The sequence below is a fragment of the Colobus angolensis genome, unplaced genomic scaffold (genome assembly GCF_000951035.1).
Source record: "Colobus angolensis palliatus isolate OR3802 unplaced genomic scaffold, Cang.pa_1.0 Scaffold79, whole genome shotgun sequence".
NCBI classification, from domain to species: Eukaryota; Metazoa; Chordata; class Mammalia; order Primates; family Cercopithecidae; genus Colobus; species Colobus angolensis.
The window spans coordinates 7,983,778-8,002,485 of record NW_012121709.1 but is presented as its reverse complement, the minus strand read 5'-3'; the positions used below and the strand labels follow the sequence as shown (position 1 = coordinate 8,002,485).

The window sequence follows — 18,708 nt, the reverse complement described above, 5'->3', positions numbered from 1 at the left end:
CAAAGGCAAGAGCTATAGTGGTATCCACCAATTGTTTTATAAAGTGGAGAATTTTCCATGAGATTGAAATTCGGGAACCATAACCAACATCTTGGGGGTTAAGGTTTTTTTTTTTTCTAATACTGAAAGATATTACATCATGGAGGTTGAAGGTGTGGGCTCTGAGCCAGTCTGTCTGCGTTCCATCCCAGTTTTGCTACCTACTTGCAGAATCATGAGCAAGTCAACTAATTTTCTGTATTGTATTCTCTGCTTCTGTAAATGGGGATGGTGATTTTTTTAAAAAGTACTTACTTAATGGAATTTCCTGGCAGCTTGAATGGATGAATACACCAAAAGCTCTTAGCATAGTGCTTGGCACATAACTAACAGTTAATAAAGGGGAACTATTGTCTATTTTCAGCCATCAGAAGGCAAAGAGTAGGTCTAATGTGACATTTCTTGGCAACTAAAACATTGTATGACATTTTTCCTATGTATTTATTCATTCATTAGACACTTATTAAGCCACGACTACATACTGGTACTGTTGTAAGAACTGGGAACGCCAGCCATGTATGGTCAGGCTGACAAGGTCCCTGCCTTTGAAGAGTTGAAGGAGCCATACCATTAGCACTCAAACATATCATTAAAAACTTCCAGGCAGGGAGAAGTGCTATGAAGGAAATAAGACAGAACCTTATGGTAGGGAGCAACTGGTAGACTGTTTGGTCTTCATTTGATACTACAGATTTACTGATGATTTTCTTTTATGTGGAAACTACCCCCTCCCATCCGCAGCTGCCAATATTAGTGTATGTGTATGTAAATTGCACCATGCCCCATTTTATTACAGACAATGTTATAAACTAGATATATGGTTCTTTAATATAATAACAGCAGCTGAACCCAAAGGAAAATCAAGCCTTATACGGAAGGCTATAAAACTTAGTTTTCCTCTGGCTAGCCATATGTAGAAAGCTGAAACTGGATCCCTGCCTCACACCTTATACAAAAATTAATTCAAGATGGATTAAAGACTTAAATGTTAGACCCAAAACCATAAAATCCCTAGAAGAACACCTAGGCAATACCATTCAGGACATAGGCATGGGCAAGGACTTCATGACTAAAACACAAAAAGCAATGGCAACAAAAGCCAAAATAGACAAATGGGATCTAATTAAACTAAAGAGCTTCTGCATGGCAAAAGAAACTACCATCAGAATGAATAGACAACCTACATAATGGGAGAAAATTTTTGCAATCTCTCCACCTGACAAAGGGCTAATGTCTAGAATCTACAAAGAGCTTAAACAAATTTACAAGAAATAAACAATCCCATCAAAAAGTGGGCAAAGGAGATGAACAGACACTTCTCAAAAGAAGACATTTATGCAGCAAACAGACACATGAAAAAATGCTCATCATCACTGGTCATCAGATAAATGCAAATTAAAACCCCAGTGAGATACCATCTCACACCAGTTAGAATGGCAATTATTAAAAAGTCAGAAAACAACAGATGCTGGAGAGAATATGGAGAAAAAGGAACGCTTTTACACTGTTGGTGGGAGTGTAAATTAGTTCAGCCATTGTGGAAGACAGTGTGGTGATTCCTCAAGGATCTAGAACTAGAAATACTATTTGATCCAGCAATCCCATTCCTGGGTATATACCCAAAGGATTATAAATCATGCTACTATAAAGACACATGCACATGTATGTTTATTGCGGCACTATTCACAATAGCAAAGACTTGGAACCAATTCAAATGTCCATCAGTGATAGACTGGATTAAGAAAATGTGGCACATATACACCACAGAATGCTATGCAACCATACAAAAGGATGAGTTCATATCCTTTGAAGGGACGTGGATGAAGCTGGAAACTATCATTCTCAGCAAACTATCACAAAGTCAGAAAACCAAACACCACATGTTCTCACTCATAGGTGGAAATTGAACAATGAGAACACTTGGACACAGAGTGGGGAACATCACACACTGGGGCCTGTTGGGGGCTGGAGCCTGGGGGAGGCATAGCATTAGGATAAATACCTAAAGTAAATGATGAGTTGATGGGTGCAGCAAACCAACATGGCACATGTATACCTATATAACAAACCTGCACGTTGTGCGCATGTACCCTAGAACTTAAAGTACAATAATAATAAAACAAAAACAAAAACAAAAAAACCTTAGTTTTCCTCTTTTTTTTTTTTTTTTTGAGACAGGGTCTCATTACATCACCTGGAATGCAGTGGTGCGATGACGGCTCACTGCAGCCTTGACGTCCTGTGCTCTAGTGATCCTCCCACCTCAGTCTCCCAAACACCTGGGACTACTGGCACACACTACCAGGCCTAGCTAATTTTTTTGGTTTTGTTTTTTGAGAGGGAGTCTCACTCTGTCGCCCAGGCTGGAGTGCAGTGGCGCGATCTCGGCTCACTGCAAATTCCGTCTCCTGGGTTCATGCCATTTTCCCACCTCGGTCTCCCAAGTAGCTGGGATTACAGGCGCTCGCCACCACATGCGGCTAATTTTGTTATTGTATTTTTAGTAGAGACAGGGTTTCACCATGTTAGCCAGGATGGTCTCCATCTCCTGACCTCGTGATCCACTCGCCTTGGCCTCCCAAAGTGCTGGGATTACAGGTGTGAGCCACCGTGTCTGGCCAATATTTTGTATTTTTTGAAGACGGGGTTTTGCCACGTTGCCGAGACTGGTCTGGAACTCCTGAGCTCAAGCAATCCACCTGCCTTGACCTCCTAAAGTGCTGGGATTACAGGTGTGAGCCACCGCACCTGGCCTCCTCATTTGTAAAATGGGAATAAGAATATTTATGCACAGGGCTGGGCACAGTGGCTCACACCTATAATCTCAGCACTTTGGGAGTCCAAGATGGGGGAATCACAGGGTCAGGAGATTGAGACCATCCTGGCTAACACAGTGAAACCCCATCTCTACTAAAAATACAAAAAAGTAGCCAGGCATGGTGGCACGTGCCTGTAGTGGCAGCTACCCAGGAGGCTGATGCAGGAGAATCACTTGAACCTGGGAGGCAGAGGTTGCAGTGAGCCAAGACCACACCACCACACTCCAGCCAGGGTGACAGAGTGAGACTCTGTCTCAAAAAAAAAAAAAAAAGAAAAAGAAAAAGAAAAGAATATCTATGAACAATTTGGTTGTGAGGCTTAAATGAGATGATGGCAGTAAAGGGGCCCGGCATTATCTCACTTAGTTTTGAAAACTGTGCAGAGAGGTTGATATTAATATTCCCATTGTATAGGTGGGAAAACCTAGTCTCAGAGAAGTTAGGATAAGAGCAGAGCTGGGATTCAGACTTAGGAATTGAGTTCAGAGCCTGGCCCAACATGATGTTTGCCTTTGAATCTGTACCCCCACCCAGTGTACATGTTGGGGGCCAAAGGAGAAACTACAAGTAAAAATGGAAAGCAGTTTTGTGAAAAACTCTGGGATACATAAACAGACCTCTAAGGTTTACAAAACAGTGAAAGAAGCAAGGGCCAGAAAATCCACAAAAAGGAGAGAAAATATTTGCAATTCACATATTTATGAAGTATTTGTATCTAGTATATAAATATATGTGTGTGTGTGTGTGTCTATATACATACACACATATATATCTTAAACTCAACAATAAAAAGACAAACAACCCACTTAAAGAGAGGCAAAGTCTCTAAATGGACATTTCTTTGAAGAATACAAATTGCCAGTAAGCACAGGAAATGCTCAATATCATTAGTCACTAGAGAAATGCAAATCAAAACCTCAAAAAGATACTACTTTGCACCTACTGGGATAGCCACAATAATAAAGATAATAACATGTGTTTTTAAGGATACAGAGAAACTGGAACCCTTGTACAGGGATGGTGGGATTGCAAAATTGTGTGGGTGCTTTGGAAATGGTCTAGCAGTTCCTCAACAAGTTAAACATATCATTATCATACAACCCAACAATTCCACTCCTAACTCTACCCTTAAGAAAGTTGAAAACATAAGTTCATACAGAAAAGTTGTTCATGAATATTCCTAGCAGCATATTTTTAAGAGCCAAAAAATGGAATCAACCCAATGTCCATCAATGAATGAACAGAAAAACACAATATGGAATATCCATACAATAGAATATTATTCAGCCTTAAAAAGAAGGAAGTACTGATTAATGCTACAACATGGATGACCCTGAAAACATGATGCTAAGTGAAAGAGGACATATATGAAAGATCACATATTGTATGATTCCATTTATAAGAAATATCCAGAATAGGTAAATCTGTAGAGATAGACAGTAGATTAGAGATTGTCAGGGGTTGTGGGGATGAGTAGTGACTGCTAATGGGCTGTATTAGTCCATTCTCATGCTGTTATAAAGAAATATCTGAGGGTGGGTACTTTATAATAAAAGAGATTTAATTGACTCACAGCTCCACATGGCTGGGGAAGCCTCAGGAAACTTACAATCATGGTGGAAAGCACCTCTTCACAGGACAGCAGGAGATGGAATAAGTGCCAAGTGAATTGGGGAAGAGCCCCTCATAAGACCATCGTATGTCGTGAGAACTCACTATGATGAAAACAGCATGGGGGAAACCACCCCTATAATTCAATTACCTCCCACCAGGTCCCTCCCATGACAGGTGGGGCTTATGGAAACTGCAATTCAAGATGAGATTTGGGTGAGCACACAGCTAAACCATAACATTCCACCCATGGCCCCTCCCAAATTTCATGTCCTCACATTTCAAGACACAAAAATCATGCACTTTCAACAACAGTCACCTGAAGTCTTAACTCATCCAGCATTAACCCCAAAGTCCAGATCCAAAGTTTCATCAAAGACAAGGCAAGTCCCTTCTGCCTATGAGCCTGTAAAATCAAAAGCAAGTAAGTCACTTCCTAGATACAATGGGAGTACAGGCGTTGGGTAAATACACCCATTCTAAATGGGAGAAATTGACCAAAACAAAGGATGCAAGTCCAAAATCCAATAGGGCAGTCATTAAATCTTAAAGTTTCAAAATAATCTCCTTTGACTCCATGTCTCACATCCAGGTCATACTGATGCAAGAGGTGGGCTCCATGGCCTTGGGCAGCTCTGCCTCTGTGGCTTTGCAGGGTATAGTCCCTGCCCTGGCTGCTTCCGTGGCTGGTGTTGAGTGTTGTGGGTTGCACCAGGTGCATGGTGCAAGCTATTGGAGGATCTACCATTCTGGGGTCTGGAGGACAATGGCCCTCTTCTCATAGCTCCACTAGGCAGTGCCCCAATGGGGACTCTGTGTGGGGCTCTGTCCCCACATTTCCCTTCCACACTGCCCTAGCAGAAATTCTTTTTGAGGGCTCCACTCCTGCAGCAAACTTCTGCCTGGACATCCAGGCATTTCCATACATCCTCTGAAATCTAGGCAGAAGTGAGTTTTCTCCCTTTCTCTGTCTCTGTCTCTGTTTCTTTCTTTCCCAGTGACCCCTCTTTATACTCCCCTCCATCTGTAGACTTACATAAATTTCTGAACATAGTCTGATATTTTTTTTTCCAGGTGCAAGAAACTCTTTTTATATAGACCAATATTGTTTTAAATTCCAAACTCCTAGATAGCAGGCTCCCATCAAAATAGCTTGATGTATGTGGGCACTTAGCAAATATTTTTAGGAATAACATCTGAGTTTTTGGATGACTTTGGGATTTCTAGTTTGGATTTTGCTTGCTCCTGTTTCTACACCTGAAAGTCGTGCTGGGAATTCTGAGACTGGGCTTCCAGACTACAAGGTGCATTTTCTCTTCAGCACCGTTGATTCATTCATGCTTGTCTCTCCTCTTCTTGGGCTTTTGGGCTTTTTCTCTCCATAAATATTTTCAGGACAAGTGAGAATTGTCCTTTTGGCTGTCTATCATTAGAGCCAAAAGCTACAGAGGAATTCTGACAGGCTTGATTGAGAGTATTGTATGATACTTCTTATATTGATGGGGGTAAATCTGTTAAAAGAGAAAGCTTCTAGAACAATCAAAGCTGTTTTCTATCAAAGAGTAAGGCAGGCCCAGACGTCGTGGCTCACGCCTCTAATCCCAGCACTTCAGGAGGCTGAGGGGGGTAGATCCCTTGAGCACAGGAGTTCAAGACCAACCTGGGCAACATGGTGAACCATCTATACAATAAATACAAAAAAGTTTAGCTGGGCATGGTGGTGTGTGCCTATAGTCCCAGCTGCCTGGGAGGCTGAACTGGGAGGATCAACTGAGCCTGGGGAAGTCAAGGCTGCAGTGACCTGTGGTTGTACCACTGCACTCCAGCCTGTGCAACAGAGTGAGACTGTGTCTAAAAAAAAAAAAAAAAAAAAAAAAAAAAAAAAAAAAAGAAAGGCATAGCTGTCTGATTATAATGCTTCATGGGTGTAAGGACTGTCATGTTTGATTTTATTGGAGAGGCTTACCACATTTCTGAGCCTCAGTTTTCTTAAGGATAAATAAGGAGGACAGCTTTCTTATGTCCCTTGCTGGGATTTTTGCAAGGAACAAGTGAAATTGTGTCAATATGAAATGCTTTAAAAAGTAAAGACAAATGTATAAATGTTACAATAATAATAACAATAGAAATACTAAACTACTATAAAAATTACCCACAGCAAAGAACAAAGAAAGTTATCAAAGAGGAGTAAAATAGAGAAAGTCTCCTTTAGTTTGGGGAATAGAAGAGATGATACAAAGGGTAAAGGAAACAAAGACAAGTTCCTGAATTTCACCTGCAGCAAAAAAAAGAGAGTGAGGGAGGAAGGAAATTAGCAAAAGTTTCTCTAGGGAGACTCATTAAAAACAGCCAACTTAGCCAAGCATGGTGGCTCATGCCTGTAATCTCAGCACTTTGGAGGCTGAGGCAGGAAGATCACTTGAGACCAGGAGTTTGAGACCAGCTTGGGCAACACAGAGAGACTCTGTTTCTACAAAAAAAAAAAAATTTAAAAATTAGCCAGGCTTAGTGGCTCATGTCTGCCATTCCAGCACTTCGGAGACTGAAGTGTGAGGATCGCTTGAGTCAGGATATTGAGGCTGCAGTGAGCCATGATTGCACCATTGCACTCCAGTCTGGGTGAAAGAGTAAGATCCTGTCTCAAAAACAAGAACAAAACAGAAAAACAACAAAAACAAACCAAACCCAAAAACACCCAAGTTGGAAGAAAGGGGGAGAGGTGGGTCTACAATGCAAGAATGTTAAGGATGGATACCATGCAATCTTCCCATATAAACCTCAGCTGTACTCATCAAAGTGAGAACCAAGGTATTATGAAGAACAGTATTTCCCAAAATGTATGCTGTGGCATATTAGCCTTGTGATCCAAGAATCCAGGAAAATGCTTAGTAAATGCCCTATACTATACTATTCCATTAAAGAGCCATAATGCACAGTGGTTTGCCAAAGGCTCCAAAAAACTCCAAAGGAAAGACAAGACTTAACTTTTGCTCAACTCAGCATTTGGTTTCTCAATTTAATCCTCTGCTGCACCTGTACCTTTTTTGGTAAAATTTGTTATCACCAGACACAAACAGTTTTCTGAGAAGCAGCAGTTTGGAAAGTCTGGCTTAATTCTTGAACGTGCAGACGTGGACATTCTCAGGTATGTTCAGCCTCACATTTCTGGATGAGGGGCTTTGAGCTGAAGAGTGTCCTGCCCTGAACTAACAAGCTGAGAATAAAGACAAATTTCCAAACGTGGACCCACTGTTCTGCAATGTGAGCATATTGGTGAGCTCTGAAGCAGCCAGGAAAATTATCCTTGGGAACCAAGCCTTGGCCAACCTCTCAGTGACCCTTGGCATTTGCCTGAGTCTCCTGGATATTTTCCAAAGAAGGTTTTGGTAGGAATGCAGAACACAGTTGGGGAAGGGAAGCAAACCCTCAGAGATAAAGGTAGGAGCAGACTTTGGCCTGTGTAGTCATTAAATCATTAATTCATTTATTCATTCATCAAATGTTTGTTACATGTGGACTTCATGCTTGATATTGTGCTAGGTGCTGGGGCTAATAGTATAATCTTAAGGGGCTCACATACACAAATCAGTGCAAGGAAGTAAAGATGACCTGAGAGGAAATCTGTTCAGAGTATAGAGGGCACAACTTTGAGTGAAAGAGAGCAGGCTTCACGGAGGCCTCAAAAAATCAAAAAAGGTGTCACGGAGGAGGTGATTTTCTAACTGAGCCTTGAAAGAGGAGTGGAGTCTGCGTTTTAACAAGATCCTTAGGTGATTAAAGTTCTAGGATGTGAGTCCTACCTGGGCTCCCCTTGATGATTATTTGAAGGTATTCTTCAAAGTCATCATTGACATTCACACATAAGCCAGAAATAGTTTTCTTACTAATTAATGACAAGCTCTACCTCAACCATAGCCTTTTTGGCCAACTCATTTAATAGCTGCTGTCTTGTTCTCTTATCTGCCACTCATCTGGGCAGATAATGACTTAGGAGTCATTAGGAGTCAGATAATGACTTAGGAGGAGAACTCAGAAGTTCTATCTGAATTTCTTTCTTTTTACTTTTTTTGTTTGTTTGTTTTGAGACAGGGTCTTATTCTGTTGCCCAGGTTGGAGTGCAGTCGCATGATCTCGGCTCCCTGAGATCTCCACCTCCTGGGCTCAAGTGATTTTCCTGCCTCTGCCTTTTGGGTAGCTTGGACTACAGGCACTCACTACTGTGCCCAGCTATTTTTCTTTTCTTTTCTTTTCTTTTTTTTTTTTGTAGAGACGGGATTTTATCATGTTGCCCAGGCTTATCTCAAGCTTCTGAGCTCAGGTGGTCCACCCACCTCAGCCTCCTAAAGTGCTAGGATTACAGGCGTAAACTACCATGCCTGGCCCTCTTTTTACTTTTTATTATGGAAAGTTTTAAATGTATACACAATCTGATGGGGTAATATAATAAATCCCCATGTTCCCATAACCCAGCTTCCACTGTCATGCATTAGTGGCCAATCTTGTTATATCTCTATCCCCACATATTATGTTACAACAAACCCAGCCTTTACAGCATTTCATCAGTAAATTTAAATGGTTCTTACATTGTATTTTTTAAAATTAGGAGTACACAGATTCACATCTTGAAATAGACATAGTCTGTACCACCAATGATCTGAAAGGACTCTAAAAGCAGTTTAAATTCTAGATTCCCAAATACCAAATGTCAGTGGCCACCAAGAGGCAAAACTTATGAAAGTAACTGATGAGGCAGGGCTGTTGGGGAAATGTGCATATTTGCAAAATCTATGGGTATCTGGAATGCGACCTTCCCATGATGACACACTTCAGACAGGGTCTTCATCATCTGGAACCATCTGAATGCTCTTCAGAGCTTCAAGCAAGAAATTCACAAGAAATAAGTCACAGGGGTCTGTAATTTTAATACCCCATTTCTCATGTGACAATCTCAGCTGTGGAAAGAGCCAGAGAACATTGGGAGAAGTGACGGGGGGCAGCCAATGAATCAGCATTCAGTGCTCCAACTAGCGGGCAGTGTCAAGCCCTCTGGATCAGTTGCCTGCACCAAGACCTGTTATTTCCAAGTTCAAGACACACACGATCTTCCCCCTATACCTAGCTGAAGTTCACCTGAAGCAGTTTTGACGGGCAAACAGCCAAAACTATATTTCAAGCTCTGGTGGAGCTTGGGTCAGATGGAAAAAACACGTGGTTTGGTTTGTTTTTCATCCTGTGAGTATTTACTGACCACTGACCTTATCATCCACAGCAGGTATGGTCAGACTTGGGGCATGGCTGTGACTTACAGTGCCAGCTCACAACCAGATAATGGGTTGTGACAAAGCCTTCAGACCAACCATCCATTATCAACTGCATCTTCTGTGGGTGTGAGAGACTGGTTGCCTTGTTTTCAGGAGCATTTCTCTGTCTCTTTTCTGTGTCCAATCCCTTTTCTGGATCCCATGTCTTTTTTCTTGACTTACTCCCTTCTTTTTGGGAGGCACATTCGCCCATGACTTTCTGAGAAAAGATGTACGCCAGATAATTTATTTGAGACCTTAAATGTCTGGAAAAGTCTTTATTCTTCTCTCTCCCTTGAATGAGTATTTAGATGGGTCTAGAATTGAAGTTGTGAATAATTTTCTTTTAGGATTTTTGAAGTCATCTTTTCACTATTGTTTAGCCTTCAGCATTCCTGATAAGAATTCTGAAACCATTATTAATCCATATGAGCTTGTTAATGGGTGGGTGGATGGCATCCTCTCTCTGGACGACTCCTAAAGATTTTTTCTTTTGGACTGGTCACATCCTTGGAGAGAAATTTTCCAATTTCTGTCCAGGAAACCAAGTTGGGGAAGAAGCTTCCTTGTTCAACACTGCAGCTTTCCATGAATCTCGTTTTCAGCTTGGCACCTAAACTCTTATCTCAGCTGTGCCTGGTGTCTAGAGTCATTCTGTTTAATCTTACCACAGAGAAAATCTCTAATCTTCTGAGATGGTGAGGAAGTGGGGGCCTGGCTGTGTGGGGTGGTAGGCGATCTCTGGCAGTTCCACGACTTCATAAACAGACTTTCAAAGATTTTCCCTGCCCTTTATTCCTAACATCAAAGGCAGTGTCTTCAGCTAGTACCTCCAATTTCTGAGCTTTCCTAGAGCTTTGCAGAGAAAAATGACTTTCTTCTTGTTGGCTACTATTTGTGCAGGATTTAGATTTCAGTGTCACCTACTACATAAAATTAGTTGATGTCCAACCAGCTATTTTCCATCGTCTAAGATTTTGTCACCAAACTCATTTCTTCTTCTGTTTTCCTAATTTGTCCTTGAGTGTTTATATCATTTTAAGTTCATTTACTACCATTTTTAAAAAAAATTCTGGGCACATATAGGTGTATACGTTTATGGGGTACATGAGATGTTTTGATACAGGCCTGCAATGTGAAATAAGCACATCATGGAGAATGGGGTGTCCATCCCCTCAAGCATTTATCCTTTACGTTACAGACAATGCACTTACACCCTTTAAGTTATTTAGAAATGCACAATTAAGTTATTATTGACTGTAGTCACCCTACTGTGCTACCAAATAGCACTTACTATCATTTTAAGTGGTCTTAGAAGGGGTGGGAACAAAACAGGTATGTTCAATATTTCATGATTAACCAAAAGACCTCTTTGCTTATTTGTATGTGTTTCAGTTTGGCATTAATATTTACCTTTATGCTGCAACAAATTTTTATTCCAGTGACATGTCTACTATTGGTCATTGTTTTTATTCTTATCGAATTTTCTAGTCTCAATAAAAACAGAAAAACTGGAAAAGGTAATGGCTTGTATCTCTAGAATAGACATATCTTCCATCATCATCACCATCATCAACATCAATACTTATTGAATTCTAGCTGTGTTCTAAGCAGTGACCTGAAAACTTTTTAACTTTTATTATCTAATCTCCACAATTGCATTTGGGTAAATACTATCACAACCCCCATTTTACAAGGTGGAAAAACCAAGCTTCAGAAAGATCGAGGCACTTGCATAAAATCATAAGCACATCAAAGAAAAGGATTTGAACCTTAATGGTTGGTCTCTAGACAGGTTCTCTAGACAGGGATGTGTGTAAGACATCTCAGGCAATGGTGTGCTTGGGAATCTCGACTAGGGGTTGCACCATTCCCCATGAAGGCATTTAGAAATGTGGGAGCATCTGTGGTGGTCTCAATGATTTGGGGGTGCTACTGGCATTTGGTGGAAAGACTCAAAGTACTACTGTCCTGCCATGCTATGAATTGTCCCCCAATGAAGAATGGGCAAATTCCCACACACCTATTGGTAGGTGTGAGAGAGAAGTGCTAATGAAAAGCTTATAAGCCACCCGGTTAAAAGTCATTGGTTATTTTGTATCCATGATTAGAGTGACCAATTGGTTCAGTTTTGCAAATGATTCATCATGACATCATCAAGAACTGAGGGTTGGCACAAACTCGACTTCTGAGTAAGGTAGCAAATTCCAGCTACAAAACCAATAGACAGTGAACTAACCCTAAATTTGCCAACACTCTTGCAGCTTGCCTAGAGCCTCACTTCTTTGAGATCCAGGAGGGCGGAGACCTTTCTGATCTTATTTGCCACTTGATAGAGATAAAGGAATAGCTGGAATAGAGCCTGGCACATAATAGATGCTCAATAAGTACGTGTTGAATAACAAATAAATATTCTTTCTCCAGGGTCGAGGAAGACCCCCACATTAGGAAATTATGGGGTTCTTTTACAGGGGATAAACAGATAGCCAGGGACGGGTGGGATCATGATGAATGAGGCCTGAAAGCCAGCTTGTGCTCCTCACCAAGCTATGTGCCCTGGTGGAGGCTGTGTCTGCATGGAGAAAATGTGCCATATTCAAATTCACACAAAGATGCAATATGAGCTACAAGGAACCCAGTCTAGGGGGAATTTCTTGAGATATGCGTCCCTCAAATTGAGGTTAAGTATGCTTTCAACAAATAGACTTTCAATACATAGAGGAAGCAACACTTCTGTGTCCCTGACAATGCTTGACCTGTCAACACCCAATACAACAAGACATGTTGGACTAGAGTTCATCTGCGGTGTGCCACCTCCTAACCCCCAGGACCCCAGGACTCCCCTGGAGCTACATGGGGTGGTAGAAAGAACACAGAAATCCACAACTTGAAGAACACTCTTCTTGAATGTGTATTTTTCCAAAGTAGTTTTCTTTGCCAGCACCTACTCTAATTTGGTGATTTTATAGAAAGCTTCTCAGGCTTGGTTTAATAAATATTTAAGTATTGATTGTTTTGAGATCGTTGGCTCTTTTTTACCATTCTGGAAACTAATTATTTTGAGCCTTGCCAATATGTTCCACACATCCATGTTTATATCAATTTGCGTCATCCTACAGTGCTTCTTCACTGGGATGGTCTTGGTATTGCGAATGTGTACATTCGTTACTGGGGGACAGCCCCTAGCATGGCAGACATTAGTACTTTGGCTCTTTCCACCAAATGCCAGTAACACCCCAAATCACTGAGAGCACCACAAATCATAAATTACAGAGAAGTGAGAGTTGAAAATAGCCAGGACTGAACATCACAAGAGACCCTAGGGGAAGCAAACTCCTGGCAGAATTGATCTCCCACCTTCCTACTGCACATCATTCCTCTTCCTCTTTGTCCTTTGTCCTTTGGAGTCCTTGTGATGAAACTGATCAAGCCCAGAGCTGCACTGTATCAATGGGAAAACACTTCCAGTACCTTAGAGAAAGTGCAGCAGGAAGGGTGTAAGACACACCGTTTAGAATTTCTGTTTGTTTTCATATGTAACATGGTATCTCCAAGTTCCAAATCTATACATCTGTCTGACAATTATTGCATGTACCTAGCACAGTGCTAACAGCTAGAATGCTTTGTTTTGTTTCGTCCTTACAACAGTTTTGCTCATCTTAAAACAGCTTTCACATTCCCATTTCATAGATGAAGAAACCAAGGGTTTAAAAAGGTACAAAACCTGGCCGGGTGCAGTGGCTCACCGACATAATCCCAGCACTCTGAGAGGCCAAGGCGGGTGGATCACTTAAGGTCAGGAGTTTGAGATCAGCCTGGGCAACATGGTGAAACCCCGTCTCTACTAAAAATACAAAAATTAGTCGGGCGTAGTGGCCTGTGTCTGTAATCCCAGTTGGTTGGTGTGGCTGGGGTAGGAGGATCGCTTGAACCCAGGAGGCGGAGGTTGCAGTGAGCCAAGATGGTGCCACTGCACTCACTCCAGCCTGGGTGACAGAGCGAGACTCCGTCTCAAATAAATAAATAAATAAATAAATAAAAAGATACAGACTTGTCCATAGTAAACTGTCTCCAGGGTCTGTTCTGGCAACAGAATAGTCTCCTATAAAACTGAAAAAGGCTTGGGGGAGGGAATGGGGAAGAGGGGATTAGAAAGCGAAGTTTCAATTCAAAGCATGTGCAAACCTCTTCTCCCAGGGCATACCAAGCAGCATCATTAATATCTGACCTGTCACTACCAGCTGGAGTGCCAGCTCATTTCAGACCAATGAGGGAAAAAGGCTTTGCACGCAGTTTTCTAAGTGGCACTAGGAAAGGGGTGAATTGGCTGCTTCATTAATAAACCAGGATAGAATGTGGGCACCAGTGCCAGCCAGACAGTCTGCTGCTGCCTGGAGAATTTGGCTGCAGCATCGTTTCCAGACTCTCGGCAAAAAGAGTCAAGACCGGATATATGGGGATAGGAAGGAAGGGAGGAAATTGGCTGGTTGGTCTGAAGGAACCGGATGCGACGGCTTCTGGGCCTCCAGGATGGGAAAAAAAGGTTAATGATTCATTCACACCGTTCATTCATGCATGCCTTCATGTCATATACTTATTAAGCATCTACCACGTGCCAGATTTTCTTCTAGATGCTGAAGATACAGGAACCGACAAATATTCCTGACCTCATAGAGCTTATATTCTAATGAGAGGGACAGACTGTAAACATACAAATAATTAAAATGCTATATCAGATGGAGAGAAGTAATTTGGTCAAAAGACAGCAGAGAGGAAAGAACAGAGCTTGCGCCGGGTGGGTGGGTGGGGGACCTGATTTTAAACAGCAATCACAGAAGGCCTCATGAAGTGACATTTGAGTAAAGATTTTGTGAAGATACCATCCTGGGCGCTGTTCTAAGCACTTAACAATTTTATGTCATGAATGCTCCCAACAACCCCAAGAAACATGGCTGTGATTATTCCGGTTTTACAAAGAGACTGAGGTTCAGAGATGCAGTGACTTCAGAGATCACATAGCTAGAAAGTGGGAGAATTGGGATTTGAATACAGGCTTGACTGAACTTCAGCGGCTGCGCGCTTTCATGTCGGTGCAGACGCCGTCCACAAACCGGTTTGGGAAAGGGCAATTTACGGCTGCAAATGGAGCCTTGCAGGTGACCACGAAGCGAATGTGGTGCCACCACCCTTGGGCAAGTGTAGGCGGACTTGATGGGCGACGGGTGGCTCGCAATTTTCACCGCGCTGAATGAGGGCTCTGCGTCTGTGGCCGGGGAGTTCAGTGGCCCAGCTGCAGGCGAGGTGGGCCGGTGGGGGAGGGGGCGCAACTGCAAGGGTTGTCCCGGGACAGTGCCGGTCCGAAACTCACCCCGCCGCCACCCCCGGGCCAGCTGCTGCAGTCAATAAGGCGAGGACCTAGCAGGCGCTCGTCGCCTTCCCGGTGGGGTTCGCTCGGGTGTTCCTACTAGGGTTGAAGAGGGCTAGGGAGCTGAGCTCCGGAAGGGCGGACAGGAGGCCCCAGCGGCCACTCCTAGAGAGGAGGGCAGCTCGGGAGGCCTGCGCGGAGAGGGCGGGCGGAGCCGCATGTTGCGTGGAATCCCCCAGTTCATTCCCGGGAGAGCTCCGGGCGCAGGACAGAGCGGTGGAGGGGCGCCTGGGAGCCCTGGGGGACACCAAGAGAGGCGAGGTTAGGGCCAGTGCGCAACAAACAGGGAGGAACTACGACGCACTGGGTAGAAAGGGTAAGAGAGGCGCACCCACTTTGCTGGTGAGGGGGGCACACGGAGAGCCCAAGAAAGACCTCAAGAGGTAGCGGGTGTAAGGCAGCCTCGGGCGCGTTAAAAAGCGGGTGCCGGAGGGAGGCAAGGAGAGGAAGCTAGGTGTGGGAAGAAGCGAGAGGAAACTGTTGCCCGGACAGAGCGTGCCGTGCCAAAGAGTAGAAACAGGGGGTCAAGGAGAGGGCATCAGGAATCGCCTGGGGACCCCCTGGAGAGTGGCGGAAGCAGTGCCGTTGGGCGCAGCAAAGAGAGAAAGGAGCACGGGCTGAGACAGAGACAGCCCTGGCCGCTGGAGCGCAGGAGCCCCCGGCGCCGCAGGGAAAGGAACGTAGAGCCTGCGCGCTCTGGGAATGCACTAACTGCCGCCCGCTAGGGTGGCGCGCATTGGGGCTCTAGAAAAGAGGGTTGAGAAGCCCCGGGCAAGTGCCTAGGAAGGTCAGAGGAGTCAGCAAAGTCCGCGAAAGAACTTCCCCGAGTTGGAGAGGAAACGCACCCTGGGAGCTGGAAAGAAGAGGAAAGCTAGCCTAGGGGAAGCTTCATCAGGGCTCCGAGCACCACGAGGAGTGCAGAGGAGGTTCTGATGATGGCGGGGAGGGCTCTGAGAGCCTGAGAAAGGTGAGGAGAATGTGCGAGGACAAAGAACTCCTAGCGCGGGCGGGGCCGTGAGGAAGGGAGCCGCAGAGAGCGGAATCCCCTGCAGGGGCTCAAAGCCGCCCGGGTCTCTCCTCCCCGGCTGCCTCTGGCCCTGATTCACTCACCATGATGGAAAAGACCAAAGCCACGATGTTGATGGGGTACGCAGGGCAAAAACACGAGACGATGGTGAGCCACAGGTAGTTCTTGGGCGTGGGCACGTCCTCCTCGGTCTTGTCATCTTCAGTGTTGGCCTCGGGACTGCTGTCCAAAGCCCTCTTGAAGTCCGGGCTGGGGGCGTACTGAGACATGGGCGAGGCCGGCGGTGCCGGGAGGGCGGAGGAGCGCACGGTCTGTGTGGTCTGGGGCTCTGGCCGCCGGCTCGAGGCGAGGCTCTGAAAAGCCAGCGGCTCGGGGCTCAAGGGAGACGTGACCTCACTCCTTCTGCGTCCTCTGCCAGCACCAGCCCGGGCTCAGGGACCCGGGCCAAGAGCCTCCCCACAAGGAGGAAGGGAGGGAGAAAAGGAGTGAGGGGAGGCGGGGAGGACAGAGAGAGCGTCAGCCTGAGAAACGGGACAGGCAGTCGAAGGCATCCCACTCCCTGGAGGACACACCCAGAGACCGTCGGAGGGACGCACAAACTCACACTGAAAAGTCTGGAATAAAAGGAGGCTCAGAGAAGGAGGACGCAAAGGCCCATTAAGTTCCAAATTGGCCAACCCGCGGGCTGAAGATGACCTGCTCATTTTTAAAAGCCACTTAATTCTAATACATTTAGATGGGATAGAACCAACCCTATCCAGTTGGCAGCAGACTCACTACTTCCTCTTGACTTCAACGTTTTACTTTAACTGTCTGGTGCCTTGACATTTGATTTGTCTCCTGTGCCTCAGACCTTGAACACTGAGCCTCAGGAATTTCTCCTCCCCCCAGCCCCCTGTCCCAGATGGGGTGGGAACCAGGTGCCCAGCTTTGGCCTCAAAGTTTTCCACATTCTACTTGGGGCTCAAGAGACTGGAGTCCAGTATAGTCAGTCAGTGGGCACTGCCCTGTCCATGCCCATCCAGGTGCCCTCCCCAGTGTGGAAACAAGGAATTCTTTCCATTTTTCCACCTGCAGGACCCCTGGGGAGAAATGCAGGTAGATCAGGCTAGCCTAGGCAACCTAGATGGATAAGTGAGTGGGTTGGGGAGAAGAACAAGGTATCCACTTTGGGGACTAGAGGGAGAAAAGCAATTGTATCAGTGTCTAAGCTATTCATGAGAGGACCGTGTGGACCAGAACTGAGGCTCGAATCCAGACAGAACTGGGAAATTGTCACTTCAGGAAAGCCTCTTCATCTTGCTAAGCCCCTATTTCTCCATCTGAAAAGGGGGAAATAATAATAGTCCCTGCCTCATAAAGTCGTAGTGACTCTTTTATGAGATGGTACATTATCCAGGTAAATCCATGTGCTCAATAAGTATTAGCTATTATTAGCATGCTACTTCTCCTTATATTCTGAAACATGATAGTGCATTATACTGTATCCTAAACCTGATATCCCTTGTAAATATTTCACCAAAAATCCAGGTATTCTGAGCCGCAGGACCACAAAGAAATGAAAATAATTTGATCATGCAGTGTCAAAAGCAATTGCTCACATCATCATACTCGAAACTATTAATCATCTTCTTGGCTTTCTCAGAACATAAGCTGATTGCCTGGGAGATTCTCACTTATCTCATGAGCCATGCTTATTTTGTTACCTGCCTCCCTCATTGGACTGCACACTCCCCTAGAGAAGGGGTCATCTGGCTCATCTTTGTGTCAGCATCTGGCACAGTTCCCGGTACAAGGGATGTGCTTAGTATAGCTTGCTGGGTGAATACACAAAGATGAAATAGTACATTGTCCACCATGCCTTCTTTTTCATTTTGATGGATTAATGAAATGAGAATAACTAAAAGATTAGATTCATCTACTGAATTCTCAACCAAGTCTTTGCATTGGCTGTTCCCTCTTCCTCGGCTGCTTTTCCCTGCCTGTCACATGGCTCCTCCTCCTTCTACTTTTTTTTTTTTTTCCACTTTGAGACGGAGTCTCACTGTGTCGCCCAGGCTGGAGTGCAGTGGTGTGATCTTGTCTCACTGCAACCTCCACCTCCTGGGTTCAAGCAATTCTCTGCCTCAGCCTCCCGAGTAGCTGGGATTACAGGTGTCCACCACCACGCCCAGCTAATTTTTGTATTTTTAGTAGAGGTTTCACCATCTTGGCCAGGCTGGTCTTGAACTCCTGACCTCGTGATCCACCCGCCTTGGCCTCCTAAAGTGCTGGGAGGTTCCTCCTTCTTATTCCTCAGGTGACAGCTCAAGTCACTTCCTCAAAGAGAGGTCTTCCTTGTAGATTTATCTAGCGTAAGTCTCCATCCTTATTTTATACTTGCCAGCTTGTTATTTTTGTGTGTGTGTGTAGTGTGTGTCACAATTGTAATTTATTTCTTTACTTGTTCACTGTCTGTTCTTTCTCTAGACTATAACCTGTCCAACC

At 44.3% G+C, this 18,708-nt stretch overlaps 1 protein-coding gene across 1 annotated transcript in view; it reads right to left on the bottom strand.

Moving 5' to 3' along the window:
• TMEM233 (transmembrane protein 233) overlaps positions 1-16,886 on the bottom strand; it is a 38,587-nt gene extending 21,701 nt beyond the window's left edge. Inside the window, exon 1 of the mRNA XM_011928721.1 lies at positions 16,305-16,886. Within this exon, the coding sequence (XP_011784111.1) occupies positions 16,305-16,490 (186 nt within the window). The 5' untranslated portion in view covers positions 16,491-16,886. The remainder of the gene's footprint in view (positions 1-16,304) is intronic.
• Positions 16,887-18,708: the final 1,822 nt, after the last annotated feature.